The 20,669-nt window shown below is 37.1% G+C and overlaps 1 protein-coding gene across 2 annotated transcripts in view; it reads left to right on the top strand.

Moving 5' to 3' along the window:
* Positions 1-263: 263 nt before the first annotated feature.
* The window catches only part of PKN2 (protein kinase N2), a 153,556-nt gene continuing 133,150 nt past the window's right edge, over positions 264-20,669 (top strand). Inside the window, exon 1 of one of the 2 annotated variants that reach the window (XM_054477452.2) lies at positions 264-2,238. In XM_054477452.2, coding sequence (XP_054333427.1) covers positions 2,191-2,238 — 48 coding nt within the window. In that variant the 5' untranslated portion in view covers positions 264-2,190. The remainder of the gene's footprint in view (positions 2,239-20,669) is intronic. The other variant, XM_063653103.1, reaches the window with a different exon arrangement.

Raw genomic sequence — 20,669 nt, 5'->3', positions numbered from 1 at the left:
ACACAAATGCATGCAGTGCTCCCCTAACACTGTATCTATTACTTAAAATTGCATTATTGTTGTTCGGACATAAGTTGGCTTCCCCAAAGAATCTTCCAGTCACTCCAAGGATAAGTACCTTTTTTTTTTTTTTTTTTTGTGAGGCAGAATCTCACTCTTACTGCAACCACAACCTCCTGGGTTCAAGCAATTCTCCTGCCTCAGCCTCCCGAGTAGCTGGGATTACAGGCGCACACCACCATGCCCAGCTAGTTTTTGTATTCTTAGTAGAGACAGAGTTTCACCAAGTTGGCCAGGCTGGTCTCGAACTCCCGACCTCAGATGATCCGCCTGCCTTGGCCTTCCAAAGTGCTGGGATTACAGGCGTGAACCACTGCGCCTGGCCGGATAAGAACTGCTAATCCTTGCTGTAACTCCAAAGCCTAGGACACCATCTGGCTTTTAGTTACCAGTAAAGGTAATCATATCCCGGCCTTTCCAAGTGTTCTGTCATGTATTTAATTATCATTTTCAACCAAGGCAATATACTAGACATATAAATAGTTGTAAGACTTGTGAAGTACACATCAGAAAAATTCTTTATCACACATATGATAAGTTAGAGTTCAGAAACTGTGGCCACAGAACTCCAGATCTTCAATACATGTTTGCTGAATTGATATATGAGACTTGAGAAGGCAAAAGGATAGACGTTAAGTCCTGGCATCAGGCCAACAGATTTACATGGAGCATGTGAGAAGTACATAATGTTACACTTCCTAAGAAATATGTCAATGAATGCCCTTTCTAAGTAGCAACGTACCTAAATAACCCTTACCACTTTCTCCAGGTAGTTTTTAACAAAGGTATTGTACCGCAGCTTCAAAAAAGCAAAAGTTACGCGTTTACCTATCCATTCACTGCTCAGACAAAACAAAAACAAAAGCTGTCTGTAGACTTCGAAATTCCTTAATACCATAGTGTCATTAAAAACAAACACCTAGATTTACTTTACTTAGCTATATTTTACTAAGTAGTCAGGTTAGCTTTAATGCTTACCACGCCAAAGAAAGTTGGCTTTTTTCCTTTCCCGAGGGTAATCCCGTCCCACCTCCCCCTCCCTTAAATAAAGTTAAAACAATCCAAAAAACCAGCTAATTCTCAGCTCTGTAGAGCTCTGTAGAGTTCTCCAGTACAAGTTCAGCCTCAAGAAAAAGACATCTTAAAGGCCGTACATTAAAAGTTGCCAGGGATCCAGCCGCTTACATTTCATGAAAAGTACAGACCATACCCGTTTAGCCAGCTGTGCACCTTAACTGGTCGAGAAGGCGCGCTGGGGGCTGGGTTTGCGGGTGAGCAAAAGGCAAGATTATTAGTTTGGGTTGATGTGGGGGTCAAGGGGAGAGGAGAGGAATAATCTGTAAGATCTGAGTCCCGAAGCTCTTTGGGTTGTGGAGGTTAGAAAAGGGCCTGTTAAAGTTAAGCCCAAGCTTCGGCAAGGTGGAACTGGGAAAAAAACAAAAGAAAGAAAAAACAAAACAAAACCCGAGAAAACAACATCGAGCAGGCTCCCGAGTTCTAGCGTTCACAGTGAAGCCGTTAAATGCAGCACGAAAGTAGGCGTGTGTTTTCTTCCTCTTCCCGCCTCCCCAGAGACTCGAGCCCAGTCCTTTCCCCTCATTTTCACCCCAGCCGAGTCCAATGGCTGCCCTCGCCGCGGAGTCGGGTGGGAAAACGCCCCGCCCCCTCGCCGCGCTCGCCCTGGGGAACCCCTCTGCCCCACCTTCCCTGCCCGATGAGAGGCAGTGGCTGCCGCTGTCACGTGTGCTGGCAGCCGCCAAGTGAGGCCGCTTTTGCGACGCGGTGACAGCCAAATGGTGCGACAGGAGGAGCTGCAGCCGCGGCCGCAGCGCCCGCACGGAGAGGCTTGAGGCGGCTCCTGGCGTCGCCCAGAGGGAGCGATTAGACGAACAGTCCGGTGAGGACGGCGAGAGGAAGCCCGCTACAAGTGCCCTCGCTCCCCGCCGCTCTCGATGAACCGGACGGAATAAGCCGCGCCTCCAGCAGGGGCTGCGCCTCCATGAATCCCTAGTTGTTTTTTTTTTTTTTTTCTTTCTCTCCCCTTTCCTCACCCCCACCCCGAGCCCCGTCCCGCCTTCTCCCTTCGCCAGCGGCGGCCGCGTCCAGGTGCGGAGTCCATACCGGAGCGCAATGGCGTCCAACCCCGAACGGGGGGAGATTCTGCTCACGGAACTGCAGGTAAGGGCCGCGGCCCTGGCGAGTGGCGCTGTCGGAGGAGACAGGGAGAGAGTCCCGCGCGGCGTCGGGGACCGAGGAAAGCCCTGCGGCCGCCGCGCCCCTAGCCCGCTAAGTGCGGAAACTCCGGGATGTCACTCGGGAAATGCTTCCCTCGGGGAACCGCTTCCCTTGGGAGCCGGACCCTCTCCCCCGCCAAAGCCCTGGCCTGCCACCGCTTTGGTTTGATTCTGCCTACCAGAGGGGACCCCATCTCTGCAGCCCTGCTGCAGCGGGAGCGTGCTCTCGCCCGGTCCCCGGAGAGGCTGGCCCGTCGCCCCCTCCCTCGGTGTCAGAGCTACCCGCGAACGCCCCTGTCGCCCCCTCCCTTCGCGCGGCCGGGCCCCGCCCCGCCTTTCCTCCGTACACCGCTCCTTAAACTCCTTTGAATGACTCCCAAGCTGTTTTCTTGTCCCTCCCCCTCCCCTCAGACTCCGCACAAAGAGCGCCCCCATAACTTTCAGTCCCTAGACAAGTTTTTTTAAAAAACGAGTCTCTCCAAATGTTTGCTTCACTTCACCAGCCCTCTTCAGGTGACAGAGTTTCTTTCCTCTATTTTGAGGGTTATCTTTTTCTTTTCTTTTCCTTCCTTTTTTTTTTTTTTAAACCGAGTGATAAATACATGGTGCCTTTCTCCGCTACCCCTGCCCAGATCCGGGAGCTCAGATGCTGCTGCTTTTCAGACTTTCATTTTCCCTCTCATTTGAGCACCAGAGAAAGAGCTACATAAGTTGTTTACTAATGAGAAAGCAGTCGACTAAGGGAAAACATTGGGCACCACATGTCTGCAAAAGATGAGAGCAAAGTGGATCGCTTAGTTAAGTCCATGTCGAGTAGCAATATTATTTCCCATTTCCAGATAAATATTTGATGATGTAGGCACGATTTTTATTTTTAGATCTCTATGGTGTACGTGGGGACTTAAGCTACCCTGTCGGGTTTTTCATTACTTGGGAGTGTTCCAGAGATGTTTGTTTTTTGACTTAAAAGTTATTTTGCTTTATTTTAATATAGTTATCTTTTAGCTACTCGAAGATTGTAGATGGGAATTAGGAGAAAAAAATAGCATGCCTGCATTTCTTTTTGTGTGTTGGACAGTTAATTTTTTTAAAAAAAAGACTAAATCAAGAAACTCTGAAGAGTTGATAATGTCAGAATTAAGTATTGCAACTGCATCTAAATTTCTTGTTTAAATATACTTTTTAAGAAATCTCTTTATAAGTTTAGTTTCTTGTGCAGTCAGACGTAAGCTTGAAAACGTTGGTATAATAGTTGATATTTCCTCCACAAAAATAGAGATTTTAACAGTGTATATCAATGCAGTGTTGCACATTTAGAATCCTTTGGTAAAGCAAAGCTGAATTTCATATAATTGAAAATGTTGCTATGTAATATTTTAATTACAGTTAACCTTTTATAAGCAGATCTTACAGCATACCACATTTGCTAAATGAATGGAATTTGCTATTTTATTAATAGTAAATAATTTACGTGAGCTTTTAAAATGAAGATGATGTGAGGCAAGTCAGAAATACTTTACATTGCCTGGTCTTGAACCATGAAAAACATACTTTGGTTTTGATTGAGAAAGATGATAGGGTCATTTTTCTTTTGAATTGAGCAGTGTTAGAGTTATAATATATTTGGCATTGGTACTTGTATTTTATAGAAAGTTGGCATAAAAGACACCTACTTTGGCACTGGAACTGAAAATATATTTTCATGTGTATTAAAATATAACATTTAGGATCTTTTAATTAATAAGATCAATTTTTATAATAACAAGGAAGCAAGCAAAGAAGGAAGAAATTTTAAATATGATGACTTTAGAAATACGACCAAAATAGAGGAATACATACCTAAAGTTGAGCTTCTAGATAAACTGAAATATAACCCCTTCCAGAAAAAGAATAGTTTTTATTAAGTGTTACCTTATAGGTTGTCATATATCCAAGTCATTTTCTTGGTTTATTTGACTCCCAGTTTTGATAAAAGTTATTGCATTTAAACTTTATCGTGTTTATTAAAATGTTTGAGACTATTACTTATATCAACACTTAAAGATAAATAGTCATAAAGTTTGCTTCTCCAAATATTTCCATCTATTCAAACTTTTTATTTCATTGGGTCCTGAAACTTAGTGTACAGTAACCAAGTATTTATTAAACTTTTGTTTCAAGATTCACTTCTTTAAAAAGCTTCTAAATTGTTTGAATTTAGACTGAAATACCGTTTAATATGAAGTTCTTAATTCTTCTCTGCCATACAGATTTTAAGTATTTAAGAAGTTTTGTAGCCAGTTTTAAGATGTATTTAATGGTTAAAACTGTTACTTTGCTATGTATCCTGTCTCAGGAATACTTGTTTTACTCTGAAAGTTACATATTACAACCTAGCTTTAATGAAATTGATATTTATTTAGAAATATATCCAGCTTTTCATTATTTTTTCAAATTGTAGAATTTGAAATACTCCACTGCTTGAGCTAGAATTGGCTTTTGGTCATGGAAAGGCAAAGTAAGAAAATCTGAAACTACAGTATTCTGTCTTGTTAATTACTGTAATAGCATGGAGTAATGTTTTTAAGTATTGCTAGTAATTCAGGAGGCTTATTCAACAAGGAAGCATTAATAAACTATGTAAACTTTGGTAGCTAGAGGTTTCAAGGTATAAGGAAGAATATTTACTGTAGTAAAAATAAAAATCAGCTGTTTAAAATGGCCAATTTCTAATTTTTATCTCATAACTAATTTGTTGCGTTGTGTTCTCTTTATTTTTTTATTTGAAGTATAGCAGAAAACTTACACATTTTTGCAATGCCAAAGAAACTAAAGTTTATTTCCAAGAAACCTGGATTAATGAAAACTGTAAAGAATCTCAAAATGAAAGTGTTGGCTACAATGGTAATTTTGTAGAATGCAGACCAAATATTGAGCAGTGTACTAATAAAGCTACCTTGTTGATTATTGGAGATTCATTTTCTTCATCAGAATGTCCAATAAAGTGTTGGTCTGGGAATCTTAAATTCCATTCTCAGCAGATTTTATTTAGATAGAGGTAACTTGCTCAAGTGGAAAGTTGAGATAGTTACCCTTAAATTACAGGGGTTAATTTCACCAAACAGTTATGTAGTATCTACCAAAGCTATATTGGAGGATATAAAGATGACAAGATAGACTTTTGCTTTCCAGAAGAGAGTATAGATAATTGTACTAGAAGATAATCATAAGAGAGTACAAATAACATTTTAAAAATTATTTGCTATATATCAGACATTGTACTTAGTATCCTGTACACCTTATTTGATCTTCACAACAATCCAATAAGGTAGGTGTTATTTCCATGTTGTGGATCAGGAAACTCAAGTTCAAGAATGTTAAGTAAATTGCTCATGGTTACATTGTGTGTCTGAGTTTGAACCCAGGTCTGTATGTTTCCCACTACACTATTTTTTTTTTTTTTTTTTTTTTTTTGAGACGGAGTCTCGCACTGTCACCCAGGCTAGAGTGCAGTGGTGCCATCTCTGCTCACTGCAATCTCTGTCTCCCAGGTTCAAGCGATTCTCCTGCCTCAGCCTCTCGAGTAGCTGGGATTACAGGCACCTGCCACCACCCCCGGCTAATTTTTTGTATTTTTAGTAGAGATGGGGTTTCATTATGTTGGCCAGGCTGGTCTTGAACCCCTGACCTCATGATTCGTCTGCCTCGGCCTCCCAAAGTGCTGGGATTACAGGTGTGAGCCACCGTGCCCGGCCCCACTACACCATTATTTAAATTGCCGCAGTTCTGGGGAACTATAAATGTTTTGCATCTAATGTTATAGTTGTATGAACTTTCTACAAATTGGCCAAAAACGTAATTAACCAACATTAACATTACACTACTTGTTAGCTCCATCTGTAACAAGGAAAAATGATTTCTACATTCCACTTGGTAGTCTATAATTTAGCAGTGTTTTATTATTGTAGATAGTCTAATATTTCACAAAGAATAATAGTACAAATAATCTTTTTACAGGGTTTCTTCATTAAGAATTACTGTTTCTAATGAAAGGTGTCACATGCTTGCCCAAAACTTCCCAAAAGATTTAACATTACTCTGTAGACTGTCTGTGCTTTCCTTTAAAATTTTATACTCACATGTAACCTAGCTCTGTGTTTGACACTTAGTAGGTGCGCAATACATTGATGAGAAGACTCCATTTGTCATGTAGGAGGAGAGATGTCTAGATTATTTTAAGAGAAGTTCATTATAATCTTTGACATATGAAATTACGTAGTTTTCTTTAATTTACATTTCTAATCCCTTCTCCCAAAAATAGTCTCTTTAAAAGTACAAAAGGGATTTCTATAGTAGTTACATCATTCTTCCATATAGCACACTGGTAGTTTACTCATTTAATGGAAAATTAGGAGACGGCATCTAATTTTGCAGTGACGCTGGAAAGTGGAAGGTCTGAGTTGGAAGGATTAAAATTTTAGGGTGGTTTGGGGGATGGTAGTATGAGAAGGTAAGCAGGGTAGTTAAGACAGACTTTACATTGTTTTCAAATTAGAAATGTAATGCACATGTATTACAGAAAATCCAGAAAATGTGGAAAAGCACAAAAGAAAATAAAAGTTACTCATAGTTCTGTCACTTAGAGACTAACAGACTTTTGCCACCTAAAAGTCCCATGGCTGTAGAGTACATTTTTTCTTTTTCTTCTTTATCTCATTTTACTTACTAGAATTTTGAAGAAAAATGAAGCTCAGAGAATTTTAAGATAGAAGTCACAGTAGGTTAAAAAATTTTTTCTTGCCACTAGTTCTAGATGAGTGGATCTAATTAGCTTTTATTGCCTTTTTTAATCTCAAAATATTTCAATTATGAGTCACTGCTTTATTGAGAAGAAAAGTGCAGGCTGGGCATGGTGGCTCACACCTGTAATTCCAGTGCTTTCGGAGGCTGAGACAGGCGGATCACCTGAGGTCAGGAGTTCGAGACTAGCCTGGCCAACATGGTGAAACCCTGTCTCTACTAAAAATACAAAAATTAGCCAGGTGTGGTGATGTGTGCCTGTAATCCCAACTACTTGGGAGGCTGAGGCACAAGAATCGCTTGAACTCAGGAGGCGGAGGTTGCAGTGAGCTGAGATCACGCGACTGCACTCCAGCCTTGGTGACAGAGCAAGAACCTGTCTCAAAGAAAAGTGCAGTAGTATGGATTTAGTAATAGACAGTAATGAAGTATAGCAACAATTTCTTTGAATAATATAGCAATACAGTGTGTTTTTCTGGCTTAGGTTTGATTGTTGCTGCTCTTATAGACTACCATAATGTTTGTGATTTGCAGCGCATACTTTGCTGAACTAAACATACTAAATAACTTTCCAAGTATTTCTTGACAACCAAGATAAAAGTCTGTGTTAAAACTAGTGTTACTAAATGATGGCTCTAAAATGGATTTTTTTCTCATCTCTCATTAGTGTAACAGAGGTTAGGTCTAGTATCATGCAATTCCTACCATTCACATAGTGTTGAAACAGGGAGAAGTAGGGGCACCTTCTAGACATCATCTCTTTATCCCAGAGCTTAGCATCTGATTCCTTGGGCTCTCTTATTTCTGCTTTTCGAATTTGGCAATGGTAAATTTTCATGCCATTCATCAGAAGCATGTTTACTTTTAAACAAATAAAGTAGTAGTTTGTAAACATCACCTAAAATAATGTTACTTTCATACCATAAATGGTATTTGAATAAAACAGTTAATTCTACATTATTCCCTCATAAAATATACTGTGCTGATAATTGTCAAATGTCTATATTATTTCAAAAACCAATTTTACTCTACAGTATATGACATTTAATATGATCAACTTTTGATATACAGCAGAGTTCAAACTTGACAGCAAAGTTGAAAACTAGTTAAAAGCTTTAAAAAGATTTAAAATTTAGAGTGGGAAAAATATACTAATGAAAAAGTACTTCCTTAATGAAACAGAAATAGAGAACCTTTATCTTGATGCATGTCTAGCTTCTCTTAATTTTATCTGACGAAATCTTGTTTGAAACTAGCTCTATTATCATACTTGGGTTTTTTTGCAATCACAGAAATGAAATTTGTGTAACATTATATACATAAATATTGCCTGTAAAAAATGAAGATAAGAAAGCATGGGACAGTGTAGTTGATGACAGTAAACACCTTAGATGTGAAGGTAGTGTTCAAGTGCCTCATAAAGATGAGTGGATATACAAGACTTATATAATATTGTTAGGATTTATCTCTTTTAGAAATTTGTCAGTGACTTATCAAATTGGTGAAAGGTTTACTGCCCTGGCTCATAAGTACCTTAATTTAGTGGAATGTAGTTATGAAAAAATTTGGAATTTATTTTTGATTATAGAAGACATACCACACAATACATGTGCTGAGAGTTTTTTATATATTTTATTTTTATTTTTATTTTTGAGACAGGATCTCGCACTGTCACCCAGCTTGAAGTGCAGTGACGTGATCTCGGCTCACTGCAGCCTCTGCCTCCTGGGCTCAAGTGATTCGCCCATCTCAGCCTCCCAAGTAGCTGGTACTACAGGTGTGAGTCATCATGCATGGTTGATTTTTATATTTTTTTGGAGAGATGGGGTTTTGCCATGTTGCCCAGGTTGGTTTTGAACTGCTGGACTCAAGCAATCCACCTGCCTTGGCCTCCCAAAGTGCTAGGATTACAGATGTGAGCCACTGTGCCTGGCCTGAGTATCATATATTTTACACATTAATCATATTGTTTTCCCTTCCCTGTAGTTGCTACCTTAGGGATTCTTTAAGGAGGTGTTTGTTCTCCCTGTTTCAGAATTTTCATTGAACAAATTTTATGCAACTTTCGGATTTTTAAAAAATTTATTAAACATCAGGCACACTGCATTGGATTAATCACCTATCTATCTGTCAGTCATTTTAATAAGTACTCATGGGCCACCACTCCCCCTCTCTCAAAACAAGCTAGGAACTTTAACCTACGTATAGTTTTCCTCTATTCTACCCCTCTATTTCCACCTTCTTGTCATCTAGGTCATCATTTTTGAGTCCTGTGTTCATTCTCTTCCTTATATAGTAGTCCCTCCTTATCCACGGTTTCAGTTACCCATGGTCAACTGTGGTCCAAAAATAGGTGAGTACAGTATAGTACTATAAGATATTTATAAGTACTAAGATACTTTGAGAGAAACCACACTCATAACTCTAATTACAGTATAGTTATAATTTTTCTATTTTATTATTATTGTTAATCGCTTACTGTGCCTAATTTATAAATTAAACTTTAGCATAAGTATGTATGTTAAAGGAAAAGTGTAAATAGAGTTTAGTACTGTTCGTGGTTTTATGCATTTACTGAAGGTCTCTTGGTGGATAAAAGGAGACTACTGTGTATAGTTTAGTTGGACATACAAATCTAAACGTCTTTTAGTTGTTTGTATAGAATTGTGAATATAATCTTTTTGAACTTGATTTTGCACCTTTTATAAGTAAGATATATCCACGTTTTTGCATGTTGCTATAGTCATTCATTTAAATTGCTATATAATATTTCATTGAGTAAAATATTCATTAACTCTCCTTTGGTGGATATTTGGATATTTATCCACTCTCCCTTGTTGGACAGTTACTTTCTGTTTTTTGTTTTCTTTTGTTTGTAATTATAAGCAAAGATCCTATGGACAGTCTGCATGTTTCCTACTGTGCATGTGCCACAGTTCCTATTATATACCTAGAGGTAGCATTGCTGCCTCACAGGGTAGGTCAATGTTCAACTTAAGAGATGATGTAGAACTTTCAATATGGTTGCACCAATTTATATTCATATTAGCAATACATGAAATAAAAGATCCTTTGGTTATCCATCCTCTCCAACACTTGATACTCTCTTTTTAAGTTTTACAAATCATAAGGGTGTAAAATGTTGCCTTATTGTGATCTTGATGCGCATTTTCCTGGTTATCACTGATGTAGAACACTTCTTTTTATGTTTGTCGGCCTTTTTACGTGGCTTCTTCAGTGAAATTCCTATTTATGTCTCTTGCCTGTTTTTGTTTTTCTTACTAGTTTATAAGAGTTCTTTATATTGCTTGTGTTAATCCTCTGTGTACATTGTGAGTGTCTTCTTTCAGTTCCTAACTTTTTCAGTTTCTTTTATGGGAGTTGTGTGGGAGGGACAGTTTTAAATGCCTCTACCTTCTTTGGCAAATATTTGGAATAATTTACATCATTATCATCAACAGGCTTGTATTTAATATCTATTGTACATTTGGTATAGAAAGGGTAAAGTTATATTAATAGTTTATGGCCTGGGGATTTGTAAACTATCCAAATGAACAGCCATATGAAGTTGTATAAAATATTGTATTGCTTCACACATACTAGGCCCCCAAATGCTAGGTTGATTTAGTTAACAAGTAAATTCAGAAGCAAAGAAATAGCAAAAATTATACACACACTTCATCAGTTGCTTATTTTCCAATTCCATATCTCTCTGTTGCAAACTACTTATTATTAGTCATTAATAATATTTTATTCTTTTGTTTAAAGGGCAGTATATTCTGTAAGATTATGTGAGTCAGTTATTTAGGTATTTTCATAGCTTGCCATTAAAATGCTGGAGTTGATCAGATTTAATACTGGATATAAAGCAAAATATTAATCTTCTGCACAGTTTACTAGTATTTACAAACTCAGAATCCTAAATACAGTTTTTGTCATTGCTGTGCATCTTTTGATAAAAAAAATTCTTAAGTCAAATTTGTCCATTGTTTATCATACAGTAAGTCCTCACTTAATGTCATTGATGGGTTCTTGGAAACTGACTTTAAGCAAAGCAACTTATAATGAGACCGGTTTCTTTTTTCTCATCAGTGGTCTAAGGAAATGATATTATAAACAATGAAACATTAGCCAGAAGTGGTGATGCACACCTGTAGTCCCAGCTACTTTGGAGGTGGAGGTGAGAGAATGACTTGAGCCCAAGAGTTAAGGCTGCAGTGAGCTGGAATTGTGTCATTGCACTGTAACCTGGGCAGCATAGTGAGACCCTGTCTCAAAAAAAGAAAAGGAAAGAAATGATATTGAGCAAAACAGCATTATTAAAGGACCTGCAGCACATTGTTTCTCTTAAAGTCACAGTTTCAAGAATCCATCAACGGTGTTAAGTGAGGACTTACTGTAATTGCTTTTCATGCCCTTTTAAATAAATTATTCCCTATCCTGGGTTTAAAAGATAGCTACCCAAATTTGCTCCTAAGAATCTTGCAGTTTTATTTTTTAGATTTAAGTCAGTTTATCTGTATTTGTTGTTTTTTAATAGACTTCATTTTTTAAAGTAGTTTTAGGTCCACAGCAAAATTGAGAGGAAGGTCTAGAGATTTCTCAAATACCTGCGTCCCTACATATGTACATATGCATTATCGACATTCTCCACAAGAGTACATTTGTTACAGTTGATGAACCTATATTGACACATCATCATCATCCAGAGCCCAGAGTGCACACATCTTGGTGTTGTGCATTCTATGGGTTTGTACAAATGTATAATGACATGTATCCAGCATTATAGTATACAGAGTAGTGTCCCTGCACTAAGCTTATTCTCTGTGTTCTACCTATTCATCTTTCCCTCTCCTCCATCCCCTGGCAACCACTGATCTTTTTACAGTTTCCATAGTTCTGCCTTTGGGAAAATCTCATGCGGTTGGAATCATACAGTGTGTAGCCATTTTACATTGGTTTCTTTCACTTAGAAATAAGCATTTAATTTTCCTCCATGTCTTTTCATAGCTTGATAGCTTATTTCTTTTTAGTACTGAATAATATCACATTGTCTGTATGTACCTCAGTTTATTCATTCACCTACTGAAGGACATCTTGGTTGCTTCTGTTTTGGCAGTTATGAATAAAATGCTATAGACATCCTATGCAAGTTTTTGTGTGGACACAACTTTTCAACTCCTTCGGTTAAATACCAGGGTGTCCAATTGTATGGTAAGAATATATTTAGATTGTAAGAAACTCCCAAACTGCCCTCCAGAGTGCCTGAACTATTTTGTATTCCTACCAACAGTAAGAGTTTTTGTTGTTCCACACCATCTCCAGTATTTGGTGTTGTCAGTGTTGTGGATTTTGGTCATTCTAATAAGTGTATCGTAGTATCTCATTTCTGTTTATTTAATAGCATTGATTTTTGAATATGTAGATAGGTCTGAGTTATTTTAATGTTTAAAAACATTTTGAAGGCCTAGGCGGGTGGATCATGAGGTCAGGAGATCGAGATCACGGTGAAACCCCGTCTGTACTAAAAATACAAAAAATTAGCCGGGCGTGGTGGCGGACGCCTGTAGTTCCAGCTACTCTGGAGGCTGAGGCAGGAGAATGGCGTGAACCCAGGAGGCGGAGCTAGCAGTGAGCCACGATAGCGCCACTGCACTCCAGCCTGGGCAACAGAGCAAGACTCCATCTCAAAAAAAAAAAAAAATTTTTTTGAAATGTCTATCAGACTTCTTTATAATGCAAATTTAAAATAGAGCACTTTTCAGCTTTTAGGATAGAAACATCTGTAAATAGCTTTATTAGCCTAACTAACTTACAAAAATTAATCAAATATGATTAATTAAAATTAATTAAAATTAAAATTATATTTGATTAATCAAATTTGATAAATTTTTGCCAGTTAGAGTTACATTATGCTAGGTTATGTATTGAACTATACCTGAACTTATCCTTACCTAGCTCAGTAGTACCTCACTTTTTCCTTATTATATCAATTTGTGGTTCTTTTGTTTTTTTATCTCCTGAAGCTTTGGGTCAGTAAAGGTCATCCTTGTCTTAACTCTTGTTGACACCCATCCCATTCCCCAGTTGTGGCTCAAACTTTTTATGTTGTCTTCTGTCATCCAACCTACTCCTGCTGTTTTGTTCTCAGCATATCACTCATCTTTATGTAGAGATACGTGCTGTTCAACCATGTGAGTTTCCTCAAGTTTTCTTGTCTTTACTTTCAAATTTCTTGGAATGTTAGCCATCCTTTTTATTTCTACTGAATTTTAAGGAAAAATTGCTTCTTCTTGGTAAGGTTATACTTTCCTGGGCTTTTGCTTCCTCTGGAATATCATGTTTTACTCTTTTGCAGGGTGGGGCTTTGCATTATCCACTGGCTGTTTTTTATTACACTCTTTAATACTGTTGTACCCTCAAATTTCTTTCTTTTTATAAGAAATTTCTTAGTTGCCTTGTCTACCATTTATTTAGCTTACTCATTTATGACTTCTGTCTCAGTTATTCTGTTGAAGTAGTTTTCTTAAAGGTATCATGACATTCTGTTGCTTCTAGTCTTTAGACGCAATTGATACTGCTCCAGCTTCCTGAAACTTGTTAATTAAGGTTTGAGGACCCTGCATTATATTGGTTACTTTTCTTTCATCATACCTGCCTCTGTTTGTTACTACTGCTTTTGTTTGGTAACTCCTTTTCTACTTTAAATGTTCCACCTATTTCTAGCCTATTTTCCCTTTAATTTATCCTTCAGATTAACCACCAGAATCTGATTAACCGCCAAAACCTTGTTTAGTAACAGTTGCAGAAAATAGAAACCCACTTAAATTAGCTTAAGCAGAAAATGGATTTTTTGAAAAGCTATGGGGTTGTATCACTTAAGGGTAAGATGTATAGCCAGGTCCCATGAGTACTAAACAGGAAACTGGATGTTTTCTTTCTAGGGCTACATGTTCTCTTTTCTTTAAGTATGTGTACTGCTTTATATCTCTGTATGTTGGTTCTCTTTGCTCTCCTTGCTATGGTCTCCAATTGCACTCCTAACTTCTAAATTTACATTAGCTACAAGTTCAGTGCACATAGACCACAGCTGACTGACTGAGTTGCTATATGTCACAATTCTAAATTCTTAGATCAGAAAATCTGAGTGGCCTTAGTCAGTGGAACATGTGTCCCTGATCCAGTGGAACTGGCAATGGAGGGATGAGATTCTCTAGTATCAATATGGCTTCAAGAAACCTCTTGTGAGGTTGGGACAGACTATTTTCTGAAAAGGGATTCTAGGTTGAGAATTCTAGGGATTCTCCTGCTTAAATGTTTCAGTTACTTTCCATCAGTTATAGAAGAAAATATATTTATACTTTTCGTCATCTGACCCCAATTTTTTCTGATTTTTCTCCCTATTTATCTTACACTCTGGAATATTAAAACTATTTACATTTCTTTGAACCACACTCCCTATCTTTGCATATGCTGATTCTGGTTTTAAGAATACTAATATTGCTTGTCTGTCTGAACAGCATTTGACAAATTGGACAATCCTTAAAATTCTGATAAGAAAATCATATTCATTGAATATATGAATATATTTATATCTAATAAAGAAAAGTTTTACTTAAGATATATTTTTGATTAATAAATTTAGGGAATTGGTCATGAAGCATTTTGATACATTTGCAAATTAGTCTCCGATTTTACAGCTCCTGTTATTGAATATATCACTTAATATGGTAATTGTTACATGTCTCTACTACTTTCAAGACAGGAACTAGGTCTTACTCCTCTTTATGTCCCTAGCAACTGACATACAGGTTATGCTTAATAAATGCTTGAATAAATAAATGAACAGATTTTAAAAAACATTATATGACCAATCTGCCAGACCTGACTTCTCTAAATTTCCAAAAGCTATTCTTCCCCTGGCTGCTAGAAATCTGCTAGTCACTTTTATTTGATTGTTGCTTCAGTCTCTTCAGTTGTTTCTTCTACTTCTGTATCTTGAATTCATTCATTACTTTGCCATTGTCTAAATGTGGGCCTTCATTATCATTTGGATGATTATAATATGTTGATATTTTACCTTTACCTCTTTTGCCTTGTTCTGCTGTTATTTAAACTATGTACAATTGCTAGATTCAGAATTTGTCCTTAGCATTCAGTGACTCCTTAATGCCTGTGGGATGTAGTCCTAATTCCTTAGCTAGGCAATCCAAGCTGTCATTGTTGTTGCCCCAAAATGCTTTTCATTCCTAAGTCTTACTCGTGTAAGCAGCTTATTTTTTCAGGCATACTATGATTAGTGATTTTTCCTCACCTGTATTTTTACTACATTCTATCTACTGGAATACTTCAAGGCCAAATTCAAATTTTGCTTATTTATTTTTTTCCTTATTTTCCCCTACTCATGTCCAGTTTCTCCTCAAAACTTAAGAATATTTTCTATCTCATGACATTTATTATATATTGCATTGTACTGTAGTTGTTTGTATCCTACTTCATTTTCTCTTCTAGGCTTAATGCTTAAAGTCTTTGAAGGAAAGGACTATATTTTTAATCTTCATCTTTTACCCCTTTAGCCCTTTAGTCCTGAAGAAAGTAACTTGCACATAGCAGTGTTGAGACTCAGAAAACAATACTCTACAATGAAGGTCTTAGAAGTAGTCTCAGAAACAAAAGGACTGTTTAATTTTTTAACCTTTTTTTGTCCTCTTGTCTCTCAGTTTTATTTTTCCTCCAAGGCTAGCCATATAAACTAGAATCCATCTTTTTAAAAGTGGGTCATAGAAACCAGAACCACCACCCCCCTTTTCTTTCTTCCCCAGCAGAAGCAAGCTTTATTTAGCACTGACCTTGACAGAGATTCACTCAAGGACCCCCCTGTACAATGAACGATGACTCATGCATAAACAATGTCCTCAACAACAGTTTTACAGTAAACAAGAAAATATTCTTTATGGTTGTTTTTCAAAGCAATCTTTGATAAAAGCTAGCACATTAATGTTAGCACTTGGTGAAGTCAATTCTGGAAGGACCGAGACTTCACCAAGTGCTTCGTTATATAATCTTTTAGAGGCATCAAAGACAGTATTAATAGGCTCTTACATTGCTTAACTTTTAAAAAATTTTTGAAAATAATCCATGTGTACATATGCACGGATAAATCAAAAGATATTGAAATGTATAAAATTAGAAGTAAGGAGCACTTCCTTAGTACTTTCTCTTCAGTTAGTCCTACTCCCCAGAAGTAGTCACATTGCCCTTTATTATTTCTGGAATTGACATTATAATTTAAAATTTTTGATTTATCAACTTTAGACGATATGCATTAACCTAGTGATTTATAAGTGATTTACAAAAGACTTTTAACCAACTTCTGTTTTTCCTTCTTCATTTCCTAAATGTGTTAGTTACATTATTATTTTTAGTTTTTTTCTGGTAGTTTCCTTTACGACTATGTTTTGATTTGTAGAGCCATAGCATCTATTAACTCTGCACAAAAATGAGAGTTTCAGTACACTTCCACTTCTCACTTCCCTTGCACTGACTTTATTTATTGCATTGTATTGTTTTTACATTGACAAGGTTTATATTTCTATTATATTCTTTCCTTCCTTCCTTCTTTCCTGTTTCTCTCTTTCTTTTTCTCCCTGACCCCTCTTCTGCATAGTTCCTACAACATCTTTCTTAAACGCTTTACGAACATAGGTTGGATCACCTGGACTGTTTTCTATGTCTTTAAACTTACCATCATATTTCCTATTTCTTTAAATTTTCTCTGTTTTGGGAGATTGCCTTTATTTTTCTTTCGGCTCACTAACTTCAGATGTATATATTTTATTGTGCAGCCCATTCACTGCCTTTTTGCAAATGTATTTTTAATTACATAAGTATCTTGTTTTTTGCGTATAGGCTAGAATTATTTAATGTAATTTTAATTTTTTTCCCTTTTTTAAAAATTTCCAACTTTCAAGTTCTGGGGTGCGTGTGCAAGATGTGCAGGTTTGTTACATAGGTAAACATGTGCCATGGTGATTTGCTGCACAGATCATCCCATCACATGGGTATTAAGCCCAGCATCCATTAGCTATTCTTTCTGATGCTCTCCCTGCCATCATCCCCCACCCTGCAGTAGGCCCCAGTGTGTGTTGTTCCCCTCGATGAGTCCATGTGTTCTCATCATTCAGCTCCCACTTAGAAGTGAGAACACAACGGTATTTGGTTTTTTGTTCTTGCTTTAGTTTGCTGAGAATAATGGCTTACAGCTCCATCCATGTCCCTGCAAAGGACATGATATTGTTCCTTTTATTTTTATTTTTTAATTTTTTAATTTTTTTTTTTTTGAGATGGAGTCTCGCTCTGTCGTCCAGGCTAGAATGCAGTGGTGCAGTCTTTGCTTACTGCAACCTCTGCCTCCTGGATTCAGGCAATTCTCCTGCCTCAGCTTCCCGAGTAGCTAGGATTACAGGTATGTGCCACCACACCCAGCTAATTTTTATATTTTTAGTAGAGACAGGGTTTCACTGTTTTGGCCAGGCTGGTCTTGAACTCCCAACCTCAGGTGATCCACCCACCTTGGCCTCCCAAAGTGCTGGGATTACAGGCATGAGCCACCATGCCTGGCTAATCTCATTCCTTTTCATGGCTGCGTAGTATTCCGTGGTGTATATGTACTACATTATCTAGTCTGTCATTGATGGGCATTTAGGTGGATTCCATGTCTTTGCTATTGTGAATAGTGCTGCAGTGAACATACACATACATGTATCTTTATAATAGAACCATTTATATTCCTTAGGGTATATACCCAGTAATGGGATTTCTGGTTGAATGATATTTCTGCTTCTAGGTCTTTGAGAAATCGCCACACTGTCTTCCACAATGCAGAACCCCTTTTAAAAAGTCAGTCATAAAGCCTAAGAATATTATTCTAACTTTTCCTTCTTCCTTTTTTTTGTGTAACACCAGTCATAAAAAAATTACCTGACCTACTTTGTTTGACCATAGATCATAAGATCCTTATTTTAGAATCCTTCTCCATACCCAAAAGTAAAGAGTACATACTCAGGGAGGCACACAAACACAAAAGAATTAGACAGGTCTTGCATGGTTTCCCCACTCAGTCTATTAACATTAGATCATTCCCTTTTTGTCCAATCACATTTCTACACAGCTGTCCATACTTTGTTGAACCTAAGCATAAAAAAGGACAGTTTCCCCTGTATTTTTGGTTCTTCATTCTGAAGGCTTTCATGTCACGTAAAACTGTGATCAAATAAATTTGTATGCCTTTTCTTCTGTTTATCTGCCTCTTTTCAGTAGTTCTCAACAAACTTTCAGAGGGCAAAGGAAGTATTCACTTCTGTCTGACAGTGGCTGCTGATTAATGTTTGTTGAATAAATAACAGTCTAATGTCTGAAAATCTTCCAATTTTAATTTGTTACTTAAATTTTTTCTGCTTTTGTTTTGGTATTTATGAGGGAGCAGAACTGCAGTATATCATTTTTCCCTTGGCAGGTACATAATTTTATCACCTTAAGTCATATAATAATTGAATTCCCACGTCTCAGACTGAGATTTTTTTTACCAGCAGAAGGAGCTGTCACCAGACACAACAGAAGTAGATAATAATAGTAATGTTTATTATTAAAAACAAATGATAATGAATACACATTCATGTTACTTAATCGTTAAAACAACTCGGTTGAGGCTGGGTGCAGTGGCTTATGCCTGTAATCCCAGTACTTTGGGAGGCTGAGGTGGGTGGATCACCTGAGGTCAGGAGTTTGAGACCAGCCTGCCCAACATGGTGAAACCCTGTCTCTACTAAAAATACAAAAATTAGCCTGGCATGGAGGCAGGTGCCTATAATCCCAGCTACTCGGGATTGTATTTTCTTTACAGCTTGAGAGCTATACTTTTATTAAGCCCTTCTACTAGAGTTAGCCTTATCTTTTAAGGAAGTTAAAATAATTGTATACAGTTCCTTTTTTTGAGTTTTGTTTTTCTGGTTGCTCAGTATGAGACTTGCTCAAGGCCAGCTCTATTGTCAGTGCCTATAAAACAAAACAAAACAAAAAACAACAAAGCATTAAGTATTCTGACTTTATTTTGTCTAGCCTTGTGACTTCTTAAAAGAGCTCCAGTTTACTCCTTACAGTTAGATCCCATAAAGTAAAATGCCCAGCTCTTGGGTATGGTGTGATAATGTATAATAATATAATTTGATTTATTTGGGGATTACTGTAACTGGTTTTTGTTTTATTGTTTTCAATAAATCCGAGTTTCCATCTCTGAGAAGCATCTATTTCATTTATTGATGACTTTAGATTTCTAGTTAGCTATTATATCAGAAGTACTTATTTGAATTATGAAAAGTCAAAGTTTAAATTACATTTGGATAGCAATAGAAGAGATGGCTCAAAGTCACACACAATTAATTTCTAAATGAATTGTGCAACAGTCGTTCTAGGACTTTAGAGGAGGGAGTGGTCATTTGTTTTGTTTTGTTTTTTGTTTTTTTGAGACAGAGTCTTACTCTGTAGCCCAAGCTGGAATGCAGTGGCGCCATCCAGGCTCACTGCAACCTCCACCTCCTGGGCTCAAGTGATTCTCCTGCCTCAGCCTCCTGAGTAGCTGGGACTACAGGCGCGTGCCACCATGCCCAGCTAATTTTTTGTGTTTTAGTAGAGATAGGGTTTCACCATGTTGCCCAAGGTGGTCTCGAACTCTTGAGCCCAGGTGTTCTGCTGTCCGTGGCCTCCCAAAGTGCTGGGATTACAGGCATGAGCAACCGTGCCCAGGTTGGGCACAGTTTTTATTTTAAGATAAGCTTAAAATGGGATAGTTGGAATTTTCTAAGAGGAAAAAATGTTCAAGGAGGGTAGGATAATAGGAACCAAATGCATGCAAGCAGAAAAATTAAAGAAAATTTTCTATTTTTCATTCAGAAGACTGCTCCAAATTATGTCCTTTTTATTTTTTCATACTTTGACAGGCAAATTATTTAATAACTAAAGTTGGCCTTGATATATTTACTGGTTCTAAACTTTGGTCAGCAGCTTGAGAAGGAAGGCATTGTGTTATTTTTATTCTTTGAGAGCAACAGTAAAAAAAGATGTAAAGAATGTAAACACAGAATTGTTTTATTTTATCCCATATTTATTCTTTTTTACTTGGAATAATGCAGATTTCACTACATGAAAAAGTTTTTTAGTCAGTTATGTGTTTTCTTTCTAGTATGATGAAAGATAATTTAAGTCAAGGAGCTATAGAGAAAAGTAAATGAAAACTTTCAACTGCAGAGATTTCATGAGGTTATTCTAGTTTCAGTTGAAAACCATTTTTTTCTGTGTGATAGTTTCACCTTTGGGAGAATTAGATTTAATTTGCAACATTGTGTTTGAAGTATTTCACATTCTGTTCCTTGCTTAAAGAGGTAAATTTCTTTATTGTTGTGGTCAAGGAAGTCTTTAGCTAATGATGCAGTGATATTTTGTGTAAACTTTTAATGCATTAAAATATACTAAAGTCCCTGTTAAAGTGTCTGCTTATGAGAGAGCATTTCCCTGATGATCTGATTATATAAAAGTAGCAGT

This window comes from Pongo pygmaeus, chromosome 1 (genome assembly GCF_028885625.2).
Source record: "Pongo pygmaeus isolate AG05252 chromosome 1, NHGRI_mPonPyg2-v2.0_pri, whole genome shotgun sequence".
NCBI lineage: Eukaryota > Metazoa > Chordata > Mammalia > Primates > Hominidae > Pongo > Pongo pygmaeus.
Note: the sequence above shows the minus strand (reverse complement) of the source record. Positions and strands in the feature narration are given on the sequence as shown.